This window comes from Cryptomeria japonica, chromosome 8, assembly GCF_030272615.1.
Source record: "Cryptomeria japonica chromosome 8, Sugi_1.0, whole genome shotgun sequence".
NCBI lineage: Eukaryota > Viridiplantae > Streptophyta > Pinopsida > Cupressales > Cupressaceae > Cryptomeria > Cryptomeria japonica.
Window position 1 is genome coordinate 428,949,423 of NC_081412.1, and position 25,044 is coordinate 428,974,466.

The 25,044-nt window shown below is 35.5% G+C and overlaps 1 protein-coding gene across 3 annotated transcripts in view; it reads left to right on the plus strand.

The window, feature by feature from the left end:
* LOC131067847 (uncharacterized) overlaps nucleotides 1-25,044 on the plus strand; it is a 96,507-nt gene that overhangs the window by 32,902 nt on the left and 38,561 nt on the right. For all 3 annotated transcript variants that reach the window (XM_058003018.2, XM_058003017.2, XM_058003015.2), the window contains 6 exons: nucleotides 8,957-9,065; nucleotides 9,233-9,300; nucleotides 9,456-9,581; nucleotides 9,764-10,989; nucleotides 11,707-11,910; nucleotides 12,162-12,222. In XM_058003018.2, the coding sequence (XP_057859001.2) occupies nucleotides 8,957-9,065; nucleotides 9,233-9,300; nucleotides 9,456-9,581; nucleotides 9,764-10,989; nucleotides 11,707-11,910; nucleotides 12,162-12,222 (1,794 nt within the window). The remainder of the gene's footprint in view (nucleotides 1-8,956; nucleotides 9,066-9,232; nucleotides 9,301-9,455; nucleotides 9,582-9,763; nucleotides 10,990-11,706; nucleotides 11,911-12,161; nucleotides 12,223-25,044) is intronic.

A 25,044-nucleotide genomic window follows, 5' to 3' on the forward strand; every position in this document is an offset into this window, starting at 1 on the left:
AAATTAATCACCAGTCAAGAGTAGTTATTCCCTCTGGGGGTACGATGAGGAGTTTTGTATTAAGGTGGCAATGAAAGGACACAATCCTCCATGCTCTCATCTCGGTATAAAGAGTATCAAATTACTCACTCTCCAGGGATCATGGATTAAGTTATATTTTATGTCTTCATCTATTATCGGATTTGCACTTGAGAGCAATCTGCTGTTTGGCACTAACTGGTTGAATAAAAAGCAAGCGTATAGAATAGAGGATAGGCATTCACGAACAGGGATTAGAATATATGAACAATAGACAGCAAGAGGTAGGCACAATGTTGGACAAGACAATAATTGTAAACAACAATACTACCATTCTCATAGAACAGCGAAGACAAATCAAAGTAACAGCGATTACATTCTTTATTATAGTCGATCCTCCAAGAAAATATAAACAATTATACTTGATTTGGACAGCAACGTAGCATACCATAAATGGCACAGAAACTACGTTGACAAGTCTGCAAGGTGAAGTCAAAGTAAGGCATAGGTGTGCATTAGAAATACAACAAACATTCGAACAAAGAACACATATTTGTGATTGGACACAACAAAGCATCATTTATAATTATCTTGTGATTTGGGAGCAGATTATAAAGGCAGGAATACCACGTGGTGGTCTTGGATCTGACAGATATCAGAATTGAAGTAAGGAGACTTCAATAGAAATTTATATTTAATTGTATTGGAATAAGCTTAAAGTGCTTTGTGGGCCCCACACAATAACTATTCATATTCCTCTGATAAAAGAATTCTCAAACAGTGTTTGCAGCAATTAGAAAAGGTTTGGAAATTTCTCAATTATTATTGTGTTTTTAGCAGCAGCTCCACTAAAAGGAATGGGACCCACTTGGAAGCCTTTTGAATATAGGAGTTGTGGTTTTTATTTTAGCCCACTTAAGACTTGCAGATTATTAAATGTGATTTGAGCAATCAACACTACTCAAGGGTTAATGAAGGCCTAAGAGAAGTCAACATGTTGAATATTGAAGATTTTTGTTTGGGAAAATTACTTGTGTTTTTAATTCATTCTCCACTACTTGGGAGATGGAAATCAGATTAAAGCTGCAGATCAACAGTAAGAGTCAACACATGGTATAGAGGGAGTTACATGAAGATTATGGCATGGTGTATAAGGGAGACATATCCAGTACATACATTAATTTAAGGAGGAGAAAAATATATAGAAAGGATAAGCAGGGGAAATAGGAGCAGAAGTCTACAATATAAAAGCACATATCTCAAGTATATAAATCAAAGAAAGCCATCAAGATAAGTTCCATCTTCCAATATTATTCTTAGCATTATGATTTAAATATTATAGAAAAATGTCTGTAGAATCAATGAAATTATATTTATAAATGTATAACAATTCTCACTTTAAGTTAGAATTGTTGTTTCAGGGCTAAATCAAGGTTAATCTCGGATGGGGACATTACAGATTGAATATGAGACAATCCGTGTCTACATCAATCAGTCGGTAAGCTTTGTGATTATCACTGTACCCGGTGAACATGAGTTTCTGATTCTTAGAATCCAGCTTTGTGTGCTTAGCATTTGGAATCCAAACATAAGCTGTAGAGCCAAAAACTTTCAGGTGGCTGATTTTGGGCAACCTGCCAGACGGTTTGTGTGGGAGACCGGTTGAGAAGATAGACAATAGTGTAGATTGCTTTCTGCCCAAAATTTCTTTGGAACACTTCTATGTTCCAACATAGACTGAGCTATCTCAGTTATTGTGCGGCTTCTTCACTCAACAACACTGTTCTGTTGAGGGGTGTAAGGTGTGGTAAGTTGACGCTTGATGCCATCATGTGCATAGAAGTTGGAGAAATCAAAAGAACAAATTTTATCCCCATTGTCTGACATAAGAGTTATAATTTGTTGACCAGACTATTTTTCTACTAAGGCCTTAAACTTTTGAAACATACCAAACACCTTTGATTTTTGTTTAAGAAAATACACCCACATTTTGCAACTAAAATCATCAACAAATAACAAGAATATCTAGACCCAGTATCTAAAGGAGTGTTCATCGAACCACAAATGTCAACATGAACCAATTGCAATACCTTAGAAGCTTGCCAAGAATCACCATCCGTAAATGGAGTTCAGTGCTACTTTCCAGCCCGACAAGCTCCGCAAACTCCATGATTGTGAGTTTGAATCTTAGGTAGTCCCATGACCGGATCCTCTTGAAATTGCTGAGAGAGATAGTGTATGTTCAGATGCCCATACTGCTGATGCCAAAGATTGCTGATGGAAGAAATTTTGGCTGCCATGGTGTGCTCCTGAGAATCGCTAGTGTCAACATGTCTATAAAGAACATGATCCTCAATACCCACAACAACTGTAGCATGAGTCTCCCGATCAACAATACTGCATTTGTGCAAACTGAGTACCACATCAAGTTGAGGAGAGTGTCTCATAATCCGACTGATAGAGAGAAGGTTGTGTTCCATGCCTGGAACATAGTATACATTGAGGAAAATTAAATCTGCATGTTGCCCTCACCGACAACAGTATACTCTTCCCCTCCTCCAGATATCATTGAATCGGTGAATGGCATGTATTCTATGAACCTATCCCTCTGATAAGTTAAGTGTCAAGAAGCTCCTGAATCAAAGTACCAGGCATATGACTTAACATAATCTGCAGGTCTTTTAGCCATAAGGCGTAAAAGGCAGATTCATTCTGCTCAGTATGCTCTACAAAATTAGCTTTCGGTTGAGACCCTCCTTGCTTCTTCTGTTTAGAAGCCAAGTGTTGCCTATAGTATTTCTTCATGTGACTATACTTGTGGCAATAATTACATTGAATGTTCTTTTTCTTGGAGCTGTCCTAGGATTGACCTGAGCTTTTTTGCTGAGAGGACTGACTTTTCCCTTTATCCTTAGTTTAGGATTTTATTCTGAGAAGGCCTGTTCTGTGGAGGACGAACTAACACCACTACCGAATTGCTATTTCCAGTGATCTTGCTGTAGAAGTTTGTTGCACAACTCTGAAAACTTCAAGTTAACATTCGTTGAAGTAATGTTGAACGTTTCACTTAAGTGCTCATAAAACTTTGGTAGACTTTTCAGAGTGATGACTACCATGTCTTCTTCCTCCATCTTTTGACTAATCACCTCCAACTGATCACAGATGTCCCTGATGTCTGTGAGATGCTCCTGCAGAGATGTCTTTTAGGGCATCATTATGGAGAACAACTGGTTCTTCAGAAAGAACGCATGTCTCTTGTCTGATGTTTCATGGAGATCCTTTAGATAAGTCCAGATCTTTGCAACTGTCTTGTTGGACAACACTTGAGGCAACTGATCATCAGTAACAAAAAGTTTGATAAGCATCATGGCTTCCCGATTGCGCTCATCAAATTTGTTCAAGTCCTGTCTAGTTGTTGTAGGACGAGTTTCCTTACCCAGAACAAGTGCATCAAGGCAGCGATATCCAAATATGGTCATCATTTGGTATTTCCAGGTGTTGTTTCGGCCATTGAACCTCTGACTGCCTTCCAACATAATGTTGGTCAAAGATGCCATCTTTCATGCTTTCGAGGCACAAAAAATGATGTAAATAGAAGAGGTGAAAAATTTGATTAAAAGTTGATTGCATGAAACTTGAGGCACGAATCCCAATACATAGAAAAGAAAGGCAAATTCAGGCACAAATCTTGAGATAGAATAGAACACACGAACAAAGACCCAAAAACCCTAGGTCTAAGTGAAGAATGAAGAGCCCAAAATTTTTCTGTAGCACCGAAAAATGAAAACCCTAGTTCGAAATGTAGGAAAATTGAGGTTGATGCAGCAAAACCCAAAATACTGGGTCAAAACCCTAGGCGTCAATCCTTGATTGCAAACAAAATGGCAACCAGAAAAGCGTGCCCCAAAAACACAAAAATTGTTCCCTAGCCGTGGGTAGAGAACATGTTCAGAGAAGAAGCGACACACATAAAAGAACAAATCACGATTTTTTGAAAATCATGGATAGAAATGTGAGCAAAAAACAGCGCAGGAAAATCAGACGCGTGCACAAAACATGAACTAGACTCGTGGAAATAACTAGAAGATCGCGACCCTTGTGCAAAACAGAAACCCTTTCGTGAGTTGAAGTTGCAAAACACATAAATTAGGGTCGCGTGCAATAAAAAAACATAAAATGCTGCCATTGCGAATTGTAGAGTCTCCTCACGAGCTCAGAAAACACCTTCGCTCATTCAAACGAAAAATCGCGAATTCAGTCACATGAACCCTCGTAGGCCACAAACTTGTGCCAAAAACAAACGCTAGAACACGTGAAAAAAGTCGTGAATTACAAAATCTTACGCGATTTAGAAAATCACGAATTACAGATTTAAAAAAACTCCCAAAAATTTATACGAATTGCCTTTTTAAAAGCAAACCCTAAAAGTTCCGAAAAAATTCTTAAGAGAGCCCATGGAAATTTTTTCTTGCTCTGATACCATATTGTGGTAAATGGGTTATCTTATTGAAAGAATAAAAATGTACAAATACAAATAGGCATCTACATAGAAGATGTTTCCCAAAGAAATAATAGCACACTGAATGCTAAATTAGAAACAAATCTAATCTACCTATAAAATACATTATTGACCATTAAATAAATAAGATATGCTAATATTAATCTAATATTGATATCATACATCAAATGTGACAAGCATAAACAACAAATCAACTCTTGACATAGTGCCAACTACACAACACCATATTATTGATCCTATCCACTCATTGTGTTTAAATGATGGAAATATCATAAAAACTATCATAGCACCTAGTATCATTTCAAGTCGTAAGCATATTCATCTAAATATCAAGATTGCTCCAGACATGCTAAATCCTTTATAAGATGGTAAGCAAAACAACTCAAATAATGACATGCACATTTTACAATGGAATGAATCTCATCCCAAACATGGATGGTTCGAAGTCCGCCTAGTAGAGTCTAAATACACAAATGGCCACTCTAATCAAGGATCACAAGTCCACATCTAAATAATGCAATGGTAAAATGATTACAACCTTAACATAATTTCAAGGCATAAATGCAAGCTGAGCAAAATACCATATTGAGAACTCTTTAGGCTCCCAAGAGATCTTCAAGAAGGAGACCAATAGGGGATGTTACCCGCCTCCCAACCACAGTATCATTTTCAAGGACAATAGATGCCTATGCCACTCTTGGTAACCCGTGAGCTACAAAGAGAGAAGATCATGAATACACTTATAGCAAAACCAATCTCACACATAAAGGTCTCAAGCAAGACATTATAATGATCCAAACAAAGGTTACACAAAATTTTCACACCAATCAATGCATAACACAATTTGGATAAACAATTCAATAATTCAATGCACAACCACACTTGAATATACAACTCATCAAGGGTTCAATGGACAACTTCACAACTTGGATATCCATTACCCAATCAAACAAAAGAGAATGAAATATTACCCAATTAAACAAAGGAGAACGAAATAAGTTAGTACAAGGAGTATCAACAATTTAGTTCTCTATTTTTAGCATTGGGCGAGTCATGTCATGTTTATCCTTTTGCATGGTTTCATTCTGTATATAAGGCGATGAAACTCTTTGTAATTGGTATCTTGTTAATTAATAGAATATTAAAATATCGTGTTCTGTTAATTTTTACAATATGATATCAGAGCAAGGGGTCATGTGAATCTACTAGTAGTGAAGGGTGAAAAGCGCAAGTTGTTCTTGGTAAATTTCACAGCCTATTTTTTAAGAGAAACACAATGTATGTTTTTTTGGCAGCGATCTTTTCATGGGTTTATTTTTTTCAAGGTCATGATGGGATTCACCTTGAAATTGTGTCTGATTTTTGGTCAAAATCGTGTGGGTTTTTACTTTTGAAATTATCAGACCAAGGGGTCATGTGAATTTACTTGTGAAGGGTGAAAATCGCAAGTTGTTCCTTGTAAAATTCACAGCCTATTTTTTAAGAGGATCACAATGTATTTCTTTTTCGCAGTAATTTTTTCATGAGTTTATTCTTTTCAAAGTCATGATGGGATTCACCTTAAAATTGCATCTGATTTTTGGTCAAAATCGTGTGGGTTTTTTACTTTTGAAAATTTCGTGTATTTTCCAAAGGAATCATGCCATTTGCTAGCAAAAATTGGGACCATTTTCTTGTTGAAAATTGTGGCAATTTTCAATAAGAAAATTCGCTTTAGGGTTTCATGAGTTCTCGTGCCATTTTGGTGTATAAATCTGATGGTCAGGGTTATAAAGTTGTCATTTTTCTCTGCAGAAAAATCGTGGCATGTTAAAAATTGCAGTGTAATAAAAAAAACATGTTGGAGGTTGATGACTAGGGTTTTGACGCAGAAGCAGGAAGAACTAATTACGAGCCCTAAGTTGAACCCACACCCTTGGTTTCTAGTCAAAATCAACAGCTAGGGTTTACAGTCAAGTGGCTAGGGTATAAGGTTTTGCTATTTGTTTTGCTGGGTTATTGTGAAAGTTTTTTATATCAAGTTTTCTGTGAGCTGTTTTGTGTGTCACATGGAAAACGTTTTTTGGGGTAAGTTTGGTTTTGATCTATGGTTTGCTACAATGGTTGAGATTGGAGGTCTAGCTACAATGATGAAGTCCTGGAATGATCCAAACATTTTTTAGGTTATGGGTGTTGATAGTCCTATTTTTGCATTTCAGGTAGTAGTAGCATTGACTCTAATAATTGCATTATGTTCTTTTTGTTGGAGTTTCTCTAAATGACCAACACAATGAAGATGGAATAGACTCAAAAGGCTGGACAATCATGCACTTTGCCTAGGGGTTTCATGAAGTGAAATGTGTTGAGGAACTTCTTGAGGTTAATGATGACACGCTTTGTTACCATGTTGAAGATCCTCCAGATGGATTGCTAGGAGAGCCTAGAAAGACTGCTATTCCAAGATGAATGATGAATTGCTTATCTTTTAAGAAGCCCACAGTTTAAAGATAAGAAGGAATCCAATATAGACAAAACTCAAAATGTATGGCTGCCTAGTTAGCTTGGGAGTTTGTGATCTTGGGAATCATACCCTTTTGAGGGTTATGAGACAACTTAGTGGAGCTGAGTGAGTGTAGCTCAGCATGAATTGTAGTCCAATGGTTCGGGAGATCTGTGATTGAAGAGTTTGTGCAGGTGGTAATCTGAGTTTGGGAATTCAGCTCAGAAGCCACACCTTTACGAAGGCTCAAGGCAGCTTGATGGTGTTTCTACTTGGCGTACGGTATGTTTTTAAAGAAATCCTTTGAAGAGTGGCAAATTCATGGTTCAGGGTATTTTTAGTTTGATATGTTTTGTTTTCAGTGAAGTAAGCCTTAAGGAGGGGTATTAGAATAATATTAAATCATTATTAGAAGATAAGGCTTATATTGTTAATAAAGTCACCTTAGTGGCAAGTGTATCTTTATGCTATTTAAGCTCACTATTTTTAGCATTGGGTGAGTCATGTCATGTCTATCCTTATGCATGGTTTCATTCTCCATCCTCTATAGAAGGAGCTGAACCTCTTTGTAATTAGTATTCCGTTAATTAATTAATATTGTGTTCTATTAATTTTTACAATAAAATACATTAAGAATGTAGAGTTTGGTTGCTTTTCAGTCTGCATCTCCCCACCGATAGCTGATACCGAAAGCATTATTTTGAGCCATTTGCTTCAGTCAATTTCTAAGGAAAGATGGTATGGTTAGAGTAGATTTTCTTTTCTGCATGTAAATATTTCACGTTGGTTGTTGTTACGTTTGGTGTATTGTTTGTTGTTTTCCCTAGTATAGGATCTTGAACTTAAAATTTCAAATTTTAATGAAACAAGGAAAAAAAAATCTGAGCTAAGCATGGAAGAGATAAGTTCCAGATCCCAATGACATGGGCGCTCTTCATGAAATTTAGATGGGGTGGATTGTCCACTGTCAGTCATAACTTGTGGGCGGAAGTTGGAACAGAATTTACCAAAGATGCAGGTCCCAATCTGAGAGATAAAAAAAAATTGTTGCTGTCTGTGCCGTTTGGGGTTTCTTATTCACCTTGGTCAGAGTTTTCTTGTATGATTTGTTATCAGATGGCTGGTCCTCTGATGCCTGAGCGCCAACTAGATTCTCTATGGGAGGAGGGATGTTGGTTCATGGGGGAAGCCATTGAAGCAGCAGAGGACAAGGAGTCAAAAATATGGACAGTGATATCATTGAAAGGAGAAGAGCCCTGTCTCAACACCTGGCAAATGAAGCCAATGTACTTGGAGACCCAGGTATTAGATAGTTATGTTATTGAAATTCATACCAGATTCTTCTTCAATTTCCAGAGGAGAAAGCAAATCCAAAGTCTATCCTACAGAAACTGAAAGCCCTTCCCAAATTTCACAACAAACCCTTGAAATTGCTGTTCCCAGCAGCTAAAATAGAGAATTATAGCCTCTCCTTGAGGCAATAAAAAACTACAAGGCACAGTGCCTAACTTAGTAGTCCACAGAGAACCCCAATTCTGAGAAGCCCAGCACATTGTTGTCACTGTTATAACTTCTTTGCTAAGGGGAAAAAAGAGAAATAAAGGGTCGATGACTTAATTGCTAAATACTGTCTTTCATGCGTGAGAAAGGCAAATTTATGGTGACTCACCCAGCAATAATTTCCCCTTTTGTTATTTAGATTTTGAGATATGAGGCTTAAAATTCTTGGAAGTAATAAATTTTATTAGTCATATCCTTTGGTTTTTCATCAAGAATAACTGTAATGGTCTTATAGTTCTTGGTGAATGATTTTCTTTTCATTCTTGTATCCTTTGGAAAATCTTTGTTTTAAAGGGGCATCATTGTTTCATGACTTTATCTAAGGTGAGACTTCTCAAGTTTTTGGTTTGACTCCATCTTTGGTTTGGAAGCACTTGCAGGTTCGTTTTCATCCATTTCGTCAGGAAATTCTTGCAAGTGGAAGTTTGGATCATCAAGTACGCCTTTGGGATGCAAATACAGCAGAATGCATTGGTTCACGTGACTTCAGTAATATAATGCGTCTATGGATTCATGTTGAGTTTTGTAATGTACTTTATTAGATTAGGTTCTACTGTCATAGAGCAAGTTAAAGTATTTGTTACTTTAAAACACTCATGATTTGCAGTGTTGAAAATAATATAGTAAATAATTGGTCATTTTTTTATGGGTTGTAGATCGCCCAATTGCCTCCATTGCATTTCATGCTCATGGGGATTTACTAGCTGTTGCTTCTGGTCACAAGGTAACAGAAATAGGCATTGAATTTTGTGTTTCTGTAAACAAAGGTTGTCTTTAGAATCAGTGGAACATAGTCTTCAGTTTTATTCATTATTCTGTTTGATTGATCCGTGAGTCTAGCATTGTAGTTGGATACTTATGCTTTTAATGATTCATCAGTTATATATTTGGCGTCATAGTGCAAAAGGAGATGCATCTGCACCAATGATTGTACTTCGTACTCGTCGGTCTCTACGTGCTGTGCATTTTCATCCTCATGCTGCACCAATTTTGTTAACTGCTGAGGTGTTGAAACTTGTCTCTTCTAACTTAATTTTGTTTTTGAAGAAATCAATCATGTAATAGATTTGATAACCAAAAAAGAAAAAAAAAAGAAAGAAAATCTTCTTGACAATAAGGGTTGCAAGGAAAAAATGGATCAAATCATTTAGTATATATTTAATTTAATCTGACCTTTTAGCTTGCAGGTTAATGATCTCGATGCTCCTGATTCTCCAATGACAGTGGCTACATCACATGGATACTTACGATACCCTCCACCTGATGTATTCTTCACACCTGTCAATATTGGCAGAGATTCTTCGATTCCCATTTCCACTCCAAGTTTAGGACCATTGATGCCATTTCCTCGCCTTCTGTGGCCTCATGCCACTGTAGGTTCAAATAACATGACTCTTTCACAATCTGATGGCTTGCGGGTTAATTCTAATGCAAGAGAATCAGAAGCTGAAAACACAGAAACATTACAATTGGTGAGAGAACTAGATCTGCAAGCAAGGGGTACTCCTATGGAAGTTCCGGAAAATGCTAATACTTCTATTTCTACTGGAGAATCGCTTTCTGAATCAGTAAACCATAGCAGACCTTCTGAGAACATGGCTAATAGCAGGCAGCATAATGAGCCAGAAAACAGTGTCTATGAATCTGGGGTGGACATGCTGTTGAGAGCAGCAGAAAGGCATATGAGGGATTATCAAAGGGATTCTCTCAGTATTTCAGAGGTGTCTAATCAAAATGTAACTTTAAACAGAGCTGAGCCTGGACATGAAGAACTTGGTGAAAGCTCAATTTCCAGGTCACCTTCAAGCCAGGAAGGACAAATGATAAGATCAAGTCATATTCTGTGGCCCTTAAATATTTCTCAAAATGTAAATGTTCAGCTTCTTTTAGGGGGTCGGCAACTTAATCAGTTTCTTCCTCTTGGAGATCAGCCAGGGTGGGAGTTCTCTTTCCTGCAGGGGTGGGTGATGGGTCAGACACAAGCTGGTTTACATCCAGTTCTACCAACAACTGGACCTACACACATGCAAACTATTCCATCTGATGTTCGTATCACTGTTGCTGATCAATTACAACAGAATGCTACAGTTTCATTGGCATCAGCTACACTGGCTGCTGGTATGCCCACAGACAGAATTCATGGAAGGTCTGCAGGGCGTCATCGATCACGTTCCCGATTAAACTCTCAGGCAGGTGGTGGGGTGGGTTTGCATATTGGAACTGAAGGTGCACAACCGATTCTGAGTACTGCTGAAGCTGCAGCTGCACATGAGGCCTTTGCCGCTACAGCTGCAGCCGCTGAGCTACCATGCACCGTTAAGTTAAGAATATGGCCCTATGATATTAAGAACCCTTGTGCATCACTTGATTCAAAGACATGCCGCTTGACCATACCACATGCAGTTTTATGCAGGTATTCTATCAATTCACTTCACTGCTTTTCTGTTGCTGATACCTTTGAGTTATAAAGTATAAATTGGTGATGTTAGATATGAAGGCATTATTAGCGTTCAAAGAATTGTGGCACGTCTATGCAATATGAAGCTATAAAAACTAGGAAATAAGTGCTGTGCAACCATACCATATTTGTGAAGAACTGAAACATCATAAAATTTCCTTATCCTGCATGGAATTTTCTTTTAATTTCTGATATGATTCAAGCCACTTTGAAGTTCCTTTTTATGTTTTTTTGGCAACAGTGGCTAGTCATAACATATATTCAAAAATGTATTTGTTTTCCATGTTATCTGTTTTATGTTATGCGAATTTTTTTTATACTGAGACTTTGAGATTAACTTTTGTATTCAGCATATGGGATAGCTTTTTCACCTAACAAGGATGCTCCAGTGGTTTATTTCTTCATTTCACTGTTTATAATATCAAAACAAGAAATATTTAGATGAAAGGCCAAACCCTTTCTGATTTGTGTCCGCAGCTCATTAGCTACCCCTTTGAGTGCTAAAGTTGTCCTACCACTTTACAAATTGACTTTATCGTTACATGGCTTTTCTTGTAAAATGCTATTTACTTATGAATGATGTGTATAACATGTTTGATGTAATTTTACGAAGGATAACTGATAATTCGAAATGCAACTTAATAATTTATGTTTATAAATTGGATGATACAGCGAAATGGGGGCACATTTTTCACCTTGTGGACGTTTCCTAGCTGCTTGTGTAGCATGTGTACTTCCATCTCAGGAGTCTGATGTAGGCCTGTTGTCTCAGTCAAATTTTGGTCCTGGAGGGACAGCAACGTCTCCAACACGGCATCCAATATCTGCTCAGCAGGTGGTTTATGAGCTTCGTATCTACTCACTTGAGGAGGCAACGTAAGTTTCATTGTACACAAACACATGCCCTTTATTACTGATAGAAGATTGTGAAATGAGACAGTGATCTGCTATTTAACGTTCGCAAAGTTGGATGCTTGAAAGTGTAGTTTATTGATCTGTTTTTCCATTGTAAGGGTTTTTTTTTTTCATGCAATGCTAATGCCTTCTCCCCTGTTTAGGTTGTCAGTATTATTTGATTATTGTTACTCACATGTGTGCCTGATCCAATTTTATTTTATCTGTTACAGGTTTGGGGAGGTGCTTGCGTCAAGAGCTATTAGAGCTGCTCATTGTCTTACATCAATCCAGGTAATTCATCTTTCTGGTCAATCTACAACCCAAAAAGTTAGAATGCTCTATGTTGTATATCTATGCTTTTGCTGTTTGGTATATGCTTTCTAGGTCTTGTTCAAATGGAAGATCTTCAGGTGGGGTAGACAAATTATTCTTAATAAAATCTACCACTGTTTCACATCTTGGTGGAATTTTTCCTTCAATTTTAGGTGATGGAGAATAGAGAGGGTCGTTGGATCCAGTCTTTGTAGAAAAGTCCGTGAATCCTAAAGATGACAAGGCTTTTGATGTGTTTGTTTTTTGAACACTAGGTTTTTTATTAGGTAAGGAAGGAAAGTATCTGATGCAAGTTGTAACCATCAAATTTTAAAACATGAGCCATAACTTAATTGGCATTTGTCTTTTGACTAAAGTTTGAGCACTAAATTATGGAATTAATTTTTCTTCTATCTAGAAATTATGAATAATTAACTCTGCCTAATTTTTTATTAGATATCAAAAAATGTTAAAAAATAAAATTTCCAAATATTGTGGATTGTAGAGTAAATTAATAAAAAATAATAAAATCTTTTGACCTAACTTTTACAATTAAATTACACAATTAGTTTTTCCTATAAAAAATAATAAAGAACTATCTAATTTTTCACAGGCTTTTCAAAAATGTAAAAACTGTTTTTAAAAAAAATTTGCAGCCTATAAAGCAAATGAATGAAAAAAATTTGTAATAACTTGCACAAAAATTAGTATAGAAAGCTATTTTTTTACCTAAAATTTCCTTGATTATATACCTCAAACCTAGAAAAATTCAGGTCCAATTTCGCAATGGTTTATAAGTAATGTCAAAAACAAAACTCTTGGCCCAATTCGTAGTTCTCATACCATTTGTTATGATATTTTTTCAAATAAAGGCAAAAATCAATAAAATAAAAAACCACTTTGAGGTTTAACCTCCAATCATCAGAAAGTAATAATATGAATTCAATATTAGAACTTCTGATGGTTTGGGAAACTCTTTTTCTTCTTTATTTATAGCCTATAGGCATAACTACATAGGAACACAGCCCTTCATCCATATAAGTTGGCTCAAGGAATAACTAAAACTAATAAATGAAAGTAACGAGGTTAAGCATGTCACAAGTGCTTATTTTTATTACTCTTGGGAATATAAAATATTAGGATCGTAACACAAGTGGAGTTGGTGTAATCTTTTTTGGTCAAATTTGCTCAAACAATAAAATATAGAACATGGCACTCACATGTCAGTTGTGTCCCAACAATCTATTAGTGAGAATGACACCATGTATAGAATTGTCAATACCAATCATGCAGAATTGGAAGAAACTACTCTGCCTGTCATGAGAGCTCAGGTGAAGAAGTGCATGCAAAGAATGTCAGATGCCCTTGGACATGTCAATCCATCTCCTAGACTCCCAGACTTCAATCAACAGTGCCGTACATTATTCCAACAAGCAGCAGTTAGAGCCTAAATTTGATGATGTCACATTGCCTGGACATCAGAGATACTTATAACTCCTAAAAAACTCTACTCTGGACATAATTTAGTCAGCCCCATATGTCAGAGCATTTTAATGGAATTTATCGAGCCTTTATGTGGATTATTAGGTTGCTAACATGCTGTTCACTATTGTCTGAATAATTTTAGAATTTACTCTTAATTATGAGAAACTGAGACCGCTAAATTGTGAAGAAAACCTTTCATATTATCAAGTTCCTGCTATAACCACCATAGTTATATGGTTATACCTCCAGAAGCCTAGCAATAACAAGAAATGTATATAACTTTCGGAGCTCTACCTAACTTGAGGCTCAATGACTGTCTGGGAAAGCATTAAGATAAAGTTCTTAAGGACTAATATTGAAAGGAAAAGCTATAACCAACTACAGTGAGCCAATGAATAAGGCAGACAAGTGGATACCTGTTGAGTATATATTCTTCTGCATGCTTTGGAGGTCCATAAAGTTATAGATGTCAAAATAAAAAGAACCATGTTCTTTGGGGTTCGTTGACAAACCATCTATGACGTCACACCTTTATGACATATTTATGCTGTCTTTGATGCCATATGTAACTGTTGTAACAGCTGGCATTGCAACAAAGAAGTGTATCTAAATGATATCACACCAATGGAGCTGCAAAGGTTATCCGGGCCAATGTTGCCATAAATATGACCTTCCTTGTTCCCCGATTGTGGGGATTTCTAGGTAAAGCTGAGATTTCCTACCTTGTCTAGGCATCTTTTAACATTTAGCACGTATTTAAACAATATGCAATAGAATCTGACTGTGAATCAGGATGGGTGTTTAGTCTGAGAAGCTGCAAATTTTATTAGTGCCCTATCTCTTTTATGAAAATTTTATTAACCTTTTAACAGTAACAATATGATTAGTAAAGCTCATTTTGTTCTATGAATCTAGCAAAATAAAGAAGGGCACATCTTAATCTAAATATTACTGGACGAGACTACATAGAACTGGTCTTTCTAATTGATCGTATATTTTGAAATATAAAATATACATTACAATGGTGAAAGTCTGTTGAATGTTTTTCCCTGTTGTCAAAGTTTACTTTGATGAGTGTGGTTGGTCATCAAATCTAATCCCTACTTCTAGGCCGTGTTTTGATTTTCACAAATGTTATTTGTGATCAAAATTTGAGGTTGAGGTTTATCTACAACTAACATTAGTTCTGCACATGACTAGATCTGCTTATTGATAACTATTACAAATTTTGAGGGGGACTGGCCCTTATATTTATGCAGTAGAGTACAATTATGAATAAAAGTTAAAACCATGGTTACCAGACACAGAGTTGGCAAACTGATCTTTGGCTCAGACTTGTACTCAACAGCTTGATAAATTGAAAGAAAACTATGAAATGTAGGGATTTTTATAGGAATTAAAGGTTTTCGATGCACCCTTGTCTAAATCATCTTTAAGGACAAAAAAATTAATCAATTGTGAGCTATCACGATCACATATAAAAGTATACATCAAACATTATTTTTAAATATATAATTTTATAAACATTCTCAAATGTATTTGGTATACAAAAGTTATCGATTATGACATCTGTGGCATCAAAAACAAAAATCAAAACATGGATTTGTGAACTACGGTGGAGAATAACTTATATCACTTGAACCAGTATTAGTAGCTCTCCAAAAGGTATTTTGCTTATGTCTGAGATATGGCCTCAATGTTGTTACAGCCATGATATCTATGCATGTCAACAGCATCCGAGGGATTTGCTCTTGTTCTCTTGCTGCTATGGTTAATTACTCCTCCTCAAGATAAACTTGATCAATTTGAATGTGGATGTCTTCTCTGATATAACCAAAGATATATTAAAGGCCAAAATTTGCTTGTAGTAATGAAATCAGATAATGCTATTCAACACTTGTACTGTCAATATATTGTGCTTCTTGGAGTGTATGTGTTCAAACGCATTCCTATTGATCTTGTGTTCTGAGTCTGAATCTTCATCTAAATCTGAAAGTTTCAAAGTATGACTTTACTCAACTTTTACTTCAGTACAATGTTGTCCAAGATGCCTTACTTATATCTGACACAAAGGGGTCCCTTTTCTTAAGTCTAAAGATTTTGATGTCGGTGGCGATCTTCGTCCTAAGTTGAGAATTTGCTTCCATCCACTCTGTGCCTGGATAGAGTGCACTCATAACCTATGTGGTCTTGACATTTGAGCAAAACTGAAATGTTGGATTTATTAAAGTAATATTGTAATATTTCTATAATGGTCATTTAGTTCGTTAGTTGAGGTAATATCGTTTCGTAGTTAGTTCCTATTTAGATTATTTCTTTTCTGTCTTTTGTTTCTATTGTAGAAACTCTGTTCGAAAATCTCTATTTAAGAAGCTTTCGTCTCCTTTGTAATTATGGAACAATCAATTATAATTTCATGGTATCAGAGTGGGCAAAGATTTTTTTGACAAATTTTTAATAAAATTCGTGGTTTCATTACCTGGAATTTATTTCCAGAATTCAAAGGGTTTCTTTGAAATCATGGAGGTGATTGGTTTGAATGGTTGTGAAAAGGTTTTTTTTTCAGATTGTCTGCATCATTTTTTTGTGCGATCTGGGTTTGATTTTGCGCACAAGCTCAGTATTTTTTAGAGAATTTTTTCCTCCTGCACGACCTCTGCTTTCTGTGACGTCTTTTTTGATCAGTTTTCTGTGAAAAATCGTGGGCATCTGTCAAAATTGTGGAAGGTTTTTTGTTCAAGTTGGCGCATGATTTTTCTCTTTATTTCAGCGCAATTTTACTCTGTGTTTCGATGCGATTTTACTTTGTGTTTTGGGGCAGTTTTCCTCTGCAAATCAGTGCGTTTTTCTTTGCTACTAGGCAAGATTTTTATCAGTTTTTAACTCCGATCTGGGTTCTCTTCCATCAAGAAATTTTGCTAGTCGGATTTCTGATGCTGAGGGTTTGATTTCATTTTGCATGATTTTTCAAAAAAAAATGGGGTTCTTGCAATGTTCAGCGCCTAGGGTTTTAGACCTAGGTGTTTTTAAAAATTTTGCAATTATTTTTCCAATTTTTTGATAAAATTGCAGTTTATCATCTTCGAGCTAGGGTTTTTGCCACCCATTTTGCAGACTTAGGGATTTGTGCCAGCTGCTCGCTAAAGGTTTTAATTGATGTTTGACAAAAAGAAATCAGATTTATTCTTTATCAACAAAAATCAAAGTTTTTTGAAAAGTTGATCTCATTTTTCATGTCATTGGAAAACAAGAGGGATGTTGTCATTGACCAACATCATATTGGAAGGCAATCAATGCAAGAACGACAATACTTGAAAGTAGAGGATGCTCTCTATTTTTGATTATTGGTGTCTAGACCAGATTCTTCCGGGTAACACTGCTTGTCCCACAGTGGCAGGCAAAGACTAGGGCAAGTTTGATGAGCATAATTGTGAAGCGGTTATGGTGCTCAAGTTATCAATCACTGATGAGATGCTTCTAGAAGTGTTGTTAGGCAAGATTGCTAAAGAGATTTGGGGTCACTCAAAGGATCTGCACGAGACGACAGATAAAGAAAAAGCTTTCTTCCTTAAGAACATCTTGTTCTTGATTATGATGGATGACAAAATGTCCTTGCAGGATCATCTCATGAAGATCAAAGACATTCGTGATCAACTGGAGGCCATTGGTTGCACGATGGAAGAAGAGGATATGGTGGTCATTACATTGAAAAGCTTACCATGATCCTTTGAGCACTTAATTGAAACTCTCAACATTACATTCGCTAATGTTGACCTAAAGTTTGATGAGTTGTCTAATAAGCTCTTGCAGCAAGCTAGGTGGAGAGAGCAGTTTGGTAGCAATAGTGACATGACTAGTGTAGAATAGGCATTTACTACCAAGGACAAAGGCAAAGGTGAGTCCACTAAATAGAGAGGACAAACCAAATTTGAGGAGAGTTTCAAGAAGAATATCACATGTCACTATTGTGGTAAACTTGGCAATGTATGAAAGTTTTGTAGAAAGTGGTTGGCTGATGAGAAGTCAAACTAGGGAGGGTCTCAACAACACGCTCACGTCGTAGAGTGTTTTGACAAGGAGTTAGCTTTCTATGCGTGCGTGGTCATATGACTTGCAGATTATGTCAAGTCTTCTGTAGGGTAGTTAGTAGAATGACCATTAAGGGAGGCTATTAAAGTAACATTGTAATATTTCTATAATGGTCATTTAGTTTGTTAGTATAGGTAATTTCCTTTTTGTAGTTAGTTTGTATTTAGAATGTTTCTTTTTTGTCTTTCATTTTTATTTTGGAAACTTTGCTCGTACAAAATGGTGTTAGGATCATCAACAAATTCAGATTTAAAGACTAGAGAGTGCCTAATAAGTAATAGTCAATATGGATATGTTTATTGGGAGTGCCTAATAAGTAATATAATAATAGTAGATTCAATTTGAATGTATATCTATTATTGAAATTTGAAAAAATAGTAAGTCTATGTACTCATATGTTGGAGAGAGTAGTGGTGGGTTTGTCTTATCCACACTATTGGCTGACATAATCTTTCTTGGGTTTGGTTTTTGTATGCAATTATCTTGGCTCATCACAATGGTATTGGAATTGTGTACTTGTCAACCTGTGATCGTTTCCAAAAAAAGAAAAACAACAAATTAAGGTATCAGTATTGTATGTCAGAGAGTGATAAGGAAGTTAGATACCAAGTCAAGGAATAAAGAAAGTAAAAAATGGTACATTAGGGTAAGTAGACAAAAATGTCACAAGATGACAGTGTAGCAAATCTATTTCAAGAAATCTTGACTGTAATCAAGTTGGACAAGAAAGAATGGCAGAGCTAGTGGAGCAAACATTACATCTTCAAAGTCACACACAAAATCCAGATCATACTGTAACTAGGAATTTTGGAAAAACATCAAAGCCCACCATTAGTTAACCACGAAAACTAAGAAGCTTATGAAATGAAATCCTAATTCAATCAATAAAGCCATGAAGACAAAGCACTGAAATAAAATGCAAAACAATCACAAAGTGCCTCCTCCATGGTTCTCCATTGTCTTTCTTTCACCTTCAAATGTGATTTTGTGGATTTCACCTACAAGTGCAATTGCAAGCGAAAGCAAGCAAGATGACACGATGAAAACTGCACCTTAAGGATACTCAAAGCGTGGTTGTTGAAAATGAGCAATGAGAGCTCAATTTATAGACTTTGGAATCACATTGAGCGAACAAGATCAACTCAATCTGACGATTGAGATTTCGTGCATGGATGAGTTAAAAGATAAATTGCCATTAGAAGTGAAGCGAAAAAGTCGTTAAATCAAAAAGAAAATGGAAACTTCCATTTGCACTCCAAATATTCCATTTAAACTCGAATGAGGTGGAATTAATAATTTAAAATTATTAATTCCAATCATAACTCAAATTAGCCAATTAATATAAAAAATATTAATTGTAGGAAAAAGGTGAAAGAATAAATAAATACTCATTTATTTATTCAAAAGGGAGGACATGTTAGTAAGAAAGGGGATTGATTAATTATTTGATTATTCAACCTAGGTGAAATGATCAAACGATTAAGGAATCTCAACCCGATTGTTGAATTAGGTCCTAATAGTGATGATTGATTGGCTAATAATTGATAAAAATTAATGACAATTGACTGAGGTTGACAACGAAAAATGACAGAGATCGAAAAAGACTCAAGATTGATAATGATTTTAATAAGAGACTGATAAGATCGATTGATAAAGTGCCATGAAAGGCTGATAGAGTGTCACAGAGGACTGATTGAAATGGATTGATAAAGAGGTTGATAATTAATGACTAATTAATTATCAACAAAGAGGGAATTGAGTCTAATTGTCAATATGAGACCAATTCGAATGATTTGAAAATGATAAAATACCAATCATAATGATTTAGGATCAAATGCGAATGAACAAGACCGATTAGGGTTGGATTCGAAATGAACTGAAACTAGAGGAATGACACAATGTCAACATATGATGAAGATCAAATGCGACATAGAAGACACGTTAAAAATTAGGTTAGCGACATAGGAGTGATGACCAATTTTGAGTGTCTACACATACTATAACATTTAAGAGAGGGAGGTTCAACTTTGCATGATCAACTAATGGCTAGTCAAACAAGTTTCCTTCAAAAAATTATTAAACCCATGTAATATTGAGATTGTTCAATGTTGAGCAAATCGTATGCAATATCATGTGATATATGGAGTGAGTTTAGCACTAGTAGGAATGATTCATTTGAGCTTTGGAGTCTATGTTGAGGCAACAATCACAAGTTTGAGTAGTTAAGCACAACACTTGTGTTGATCTGCCACAAATAAATAAAAACAAAGATAGAAAACCTGAAGTTTGACTTTGTTTTAAGTCTTTGTTTTTGTTTATAAATTATTATTTTATTTTTAATAAAATTTAATACATTAAATTTTTAAATGTGATCACTTTTTAAAATATTTTAAAATATTAAAATTTAATTAAAATGTTTAATTTAGTTTTTTAATTATTTAATTGTAATATATTTAATATATGAAATTAATATATCTATAATATTCATCTAGCCGGTCATAGTATGGGGATGGGTACGAGCTTGGATATGTTAGCACCACATTTTTTTTCCTTGGGTAAGACTAGGAGTTGGTAAATATAAAAATACAATTCAATAATTTTTTATATATTAAACATTATAAAATATGTAATCCTCATAACTGCCAATAAATAAAATATTTAAATACCTCATAACCTGCAATAAATTAAATACTCATAAATTCATAATTTAGTAAGTTGTCAAATGTGGATACGAAATGAAAATTACAATCAATAGTCAATAATCTTCATATTGCTTTTAGCATCAAGGTCAACATTTTGTTTCATTTCTTTTTTTACTGCAATCAGCTAGAATGCCACTCCACTATTTGTAGAAGTGGCGTCATCTGTAGAAATGATGTCATTTGTATAGATTGCGGGAAGTTATGCAAACTTAGCATCCAAGTGGCACTCTTAGGAGTTAGATCCCGATTCCTCGTCACTCTATTGTAATTAGTTTTTTTATGTGATGAGACACAAGCTGGAGTGCATGAAGACCAAATCCTCAATTTGTTTTTGCACCCAACTAGTTGCACTTAACTGAGTGGATAAAGGAGTATGTATTCAAATTCTAGTTAGGTAAAGAATAAATTGCAACTTTGTGCATATGACATTTACAATTATCAAACATAAATTATACTATATAACAATGAAAGAAAAATGAGGAAGTTAAAAAATAAGAAAGATGCATACCTGAGATAGAACTTTTACTGCAAGAGGTTGTAGGCAGATTGAACCCTAGTCATGTAGGTAGAGCCATTCATGAGCATCTTTCATATATTTGTCTCGAAGCGTGCAAACATCATGATTCTTTGAAGATATGAAGTGGCCAAACTTAGTCAATACAATATTTTTCATATCTACATTTGGGAATATGTTTTGAATGTGGTCTTCTAACCAGTAGCAGCCTCATTTCTATATGGTGCCACACTCCTTGGTAAGGAAAGTATCTATTTGCTATAATACTTTGGGGTTTAAGCAAATGTTAGGAGATGCAAGACCAGGGTCATCTTGTTTGACAATCAATGATGATCTTTTGCACTCTTTTAAAAAATGCTTGTGTGGTCATGCTCCTTACCTTCTATTATAGTCCTTATATTTTCAACCATGGAGTCTGTGCCATCATAAATTTCACCTAGACATAGTTGAGTTGTATGAACACACCTAATCATAGTTTATACTCATGATGTGCTTAGTGAAACTCAATATATTCCACATGAGCACACCACTCATAATTTAGGATTAATGCTTTGACTTTTTGGGCTCTATGTGATTGCCTTCATGCTGACCATGGCACTCTGTCTCTTGCACCTTCTTAAGTTGTTTTAAGATGATTGTGTGTGGTGCGAACCAAGTCTCAACAACCGAACATGGTGTTTAAAATAAAACAAGTTGAAAAATTAAAATGTAGATGACAGTGTCCAAAAAGTATGACCATATGTACCCTCCACTATTGAACCAGCTACTCTACAATTTTTAGTGTTGCCCATTATCATTTGGACAATGTTTTCATGGCTGTCATCTCAATGGCTTGTATGAGGATATTGACAATGAAGGTTGCATCTGTCAGTTGTTTTTGGTTTGTTTTTGCAATCCTTCCATCTATTAGAAACAAACACTCCTATTTCAGCCATGTATTCTTGAGCACTCTCAATAATGACTCTACATAAGATTTTTCTTTGGCCGATAAGGTGTTCTGCACCTTTTTATGCCCATGACTAATGTAATCAGCAAGTGCTTTGGCAATTAATTGTCATCATATCTCGCTAATATGGTTGTCTAACAAGGTCGAAAGGAGGCCCATTGCTATAAATGCAGTGAGCAATGTTCTTATCTGCAACCTCCTTTGCCTCATTCATGATGGTGGCATGAAAGGATGTAGGCTACCGTATTGTGTTAAGCCACTTGGAGGTTTTTGAGTATGCCCTCTTTCCTTTGATCTGTTACTTATGATGTCAATGTCTTCTTATTCTTTCATATAGCCCATTATTATTCCTTTGACAACCACATCTTATTTGGCCCTAGACAAACTCTTGTTTGTAAGCTAGTTATAACGCCTAATTGAGCTTTCACTTGACTATATGAGCTCTTAAATTCATTCCCACATTGGTTAAATTGCCAAGATAACTCCACCCCCAGGAAGGTGCTTAATCATGGTTGTATGTTGCAAAAGATGTGATATGTCAAATTCAAACAAGCTCTCTACATGTGGGTCATCTGAACTAGTACTACTAGCTATTCTGTAATTTTGATGATTTATAGCTTCAGTCGGATAAAATTAAATGTTAAATTGGCCTTAAGGCCTTCAACATTTAATAATATATATATCATTCTAATCACCAATATGCACATTGCTTTCATTAATTATTTATGTTTAGTTAGCATGTATTATGTCTTGTTTGCCTATCGGTGATTACACATCGCACCCCCTCATTTGGTATGCCACCCCGATTGAGGTCACCACCCCTCACCGAAATTGAACGAGTATTTATCTTCTATCGGGGGCAATTGCTAGGCGTGTGGTTGTGAGAGACCAATACTGATCAGACATATACGTCATAGGAGAGGCTGATGTAAATTTAGTGTATACGATATAGAGGGTTATGCTGTTCTCTTGTAACACATATTTATCTGTTTGTGGTCTGCAGAAAATATACGTGTGAAGTCAGGATATTACAATTGCTGTGTAATTTATAAAGATCATTTGCTGTGCATCTTCACCCAGCAATTTATATATAAGCAAATTGATTATACTAGAAGGATCGAGTGACTAAAGGAGGAATTAATAACCTCAACATGTATGAATAACAAAACAAAAAAAAATTACAAATCTAACTTTACATTGCATGAACTTTAAAAACATAAGAATGGCATCACAACCTCTATATTACATATAAAAGACAATTAAAATAAAATAAAAAAATCTTGAAAAAATTCTTTACATTTTGAAAATATTACAAGGTGTTAGGGTTTCAAGTAGATCCGAAGCAAATATGAACTAACAATTATATGCAGATTTAAATACAAAAGATAAAGAAATAAAACAGGACATAGATAACACAGAGATTTAATGTGGTTCACCCAGAATGGGTTACGTCCACCATACACAGCCGTCCAATCTTTCTTATTATCCAGCAAAAATAGTACATCAACCTTACAATGCCTTAAGCATCCCAGCTGCTTATAACATGCGTTTTTAGGGCAAAAACAAAGTCGGCCTTTTTAGGGTTTTATTACAATGTCGGTTTTCATCAAAAAAATACCAAATTTTTTTTTTCTCGGGGGCTGAGTGTACAGTACTTTGCTGATCAGTCGCCACATTTCAACACAAGGTTCATTACATTTGATAGATAAATTTCCTTCGTGCAGTTCTTTCTCTTTTGTAGGTGTAGGTTTTTATCTTCTGTAGCCTAACCTTCAAAGAAAAAATGCAGTGACCTTCGAAAATTGACAATGAAAGCTTGGAGGGAAAAAATATGTTTTACTCCTCTTTGTGAAATGATACAAAAGAAGCAAACAAACCTCACTTTGGGGGTGAATTTAGATTAGATTGGCACATTTTGTTTAAAAAAAGTTACATAAAGTGTTTTTCCCCCCTTTCTTTATTGAGGCAGCCCATGGGTTTGCTTGGGTTTGGCATAGACACCTAGGGGTGGACCTTGGGCTAACACTAGACTGTCCTAGCCTTGAATTACAGGGGGAGTTTGAAGGACCTGGTAATATAGATATTTATATTTAATTTTTAAACATCTATATTTTGATATTAGTCTAATTTAATCACAAATTTCTTTTAGGCAAATTTATTTTTGTCAAACATGAACATGAACACAAACTTTGTGACATAGCAAGAGGCTATTAGCAGGCTTTAACACTTGAGCCATTTGTGCAGCTAAAAGCATCTACTATTATTGGATAGCAAAAAGGTAATTTTTGGAAAGTAGGATATAATTCATACCTTGAAAGAGTTACACCTTAGCCCAATGCAACAATAAACACTGCTGGGCAAACTAGAAATAAACATAGAAGAAAAAAAATGTTTTTTGTTTTTGTGTGAAGAGCATTGGTAGCTTGGTCATAGATGTATGGGTATGGGCCATGCCTGCTACATTGAATAATTTTTAATAGAAGAGGAGAGTAGTTATTAAGTCACCAGTGTATCAAAACAATGACTTACAATAGAAAAACTGATTGTATCTAGGCATGAGATTGAGTATATGGTGGGAGATAATATTCACACTAGTGAAGAGACATGTGTAGCTCTTTGAGGAGCACTATGGTATCACCGATTCAAAATTCCGTGGGGAGTTATCTAGATGACTTACTATGCTTATTGATAGTGGGGCTACCCACAATTTTATTGATGAAGGACTTGTGGCTAAGAGGAGATTGAAGGTGGAGTACTTCTTTGTATTCAATTTAGTTGTCGTGGATGATTTCACTATCCCATGCATCAAAGTAATTTGATTGCTCAAGGTATCTTTGGGTAATTAATATGTATGTGGGACTAGGGGAAGCACACATGGTTCTAACTTCTAGGTATATAGTTGTTGCATTCCATTGTGTAATTTTCTTAAAATTATTAGTCCATGGAGTTGATATTCAAATATTAGGGGAAATACATAGAAATACTCAAATACGAGGGCAAATTTGTGGTAAGAATATATCACAGTAGTTTGAAATTCTTCCTTGGCTAGGCTAGTGTGATTGAAT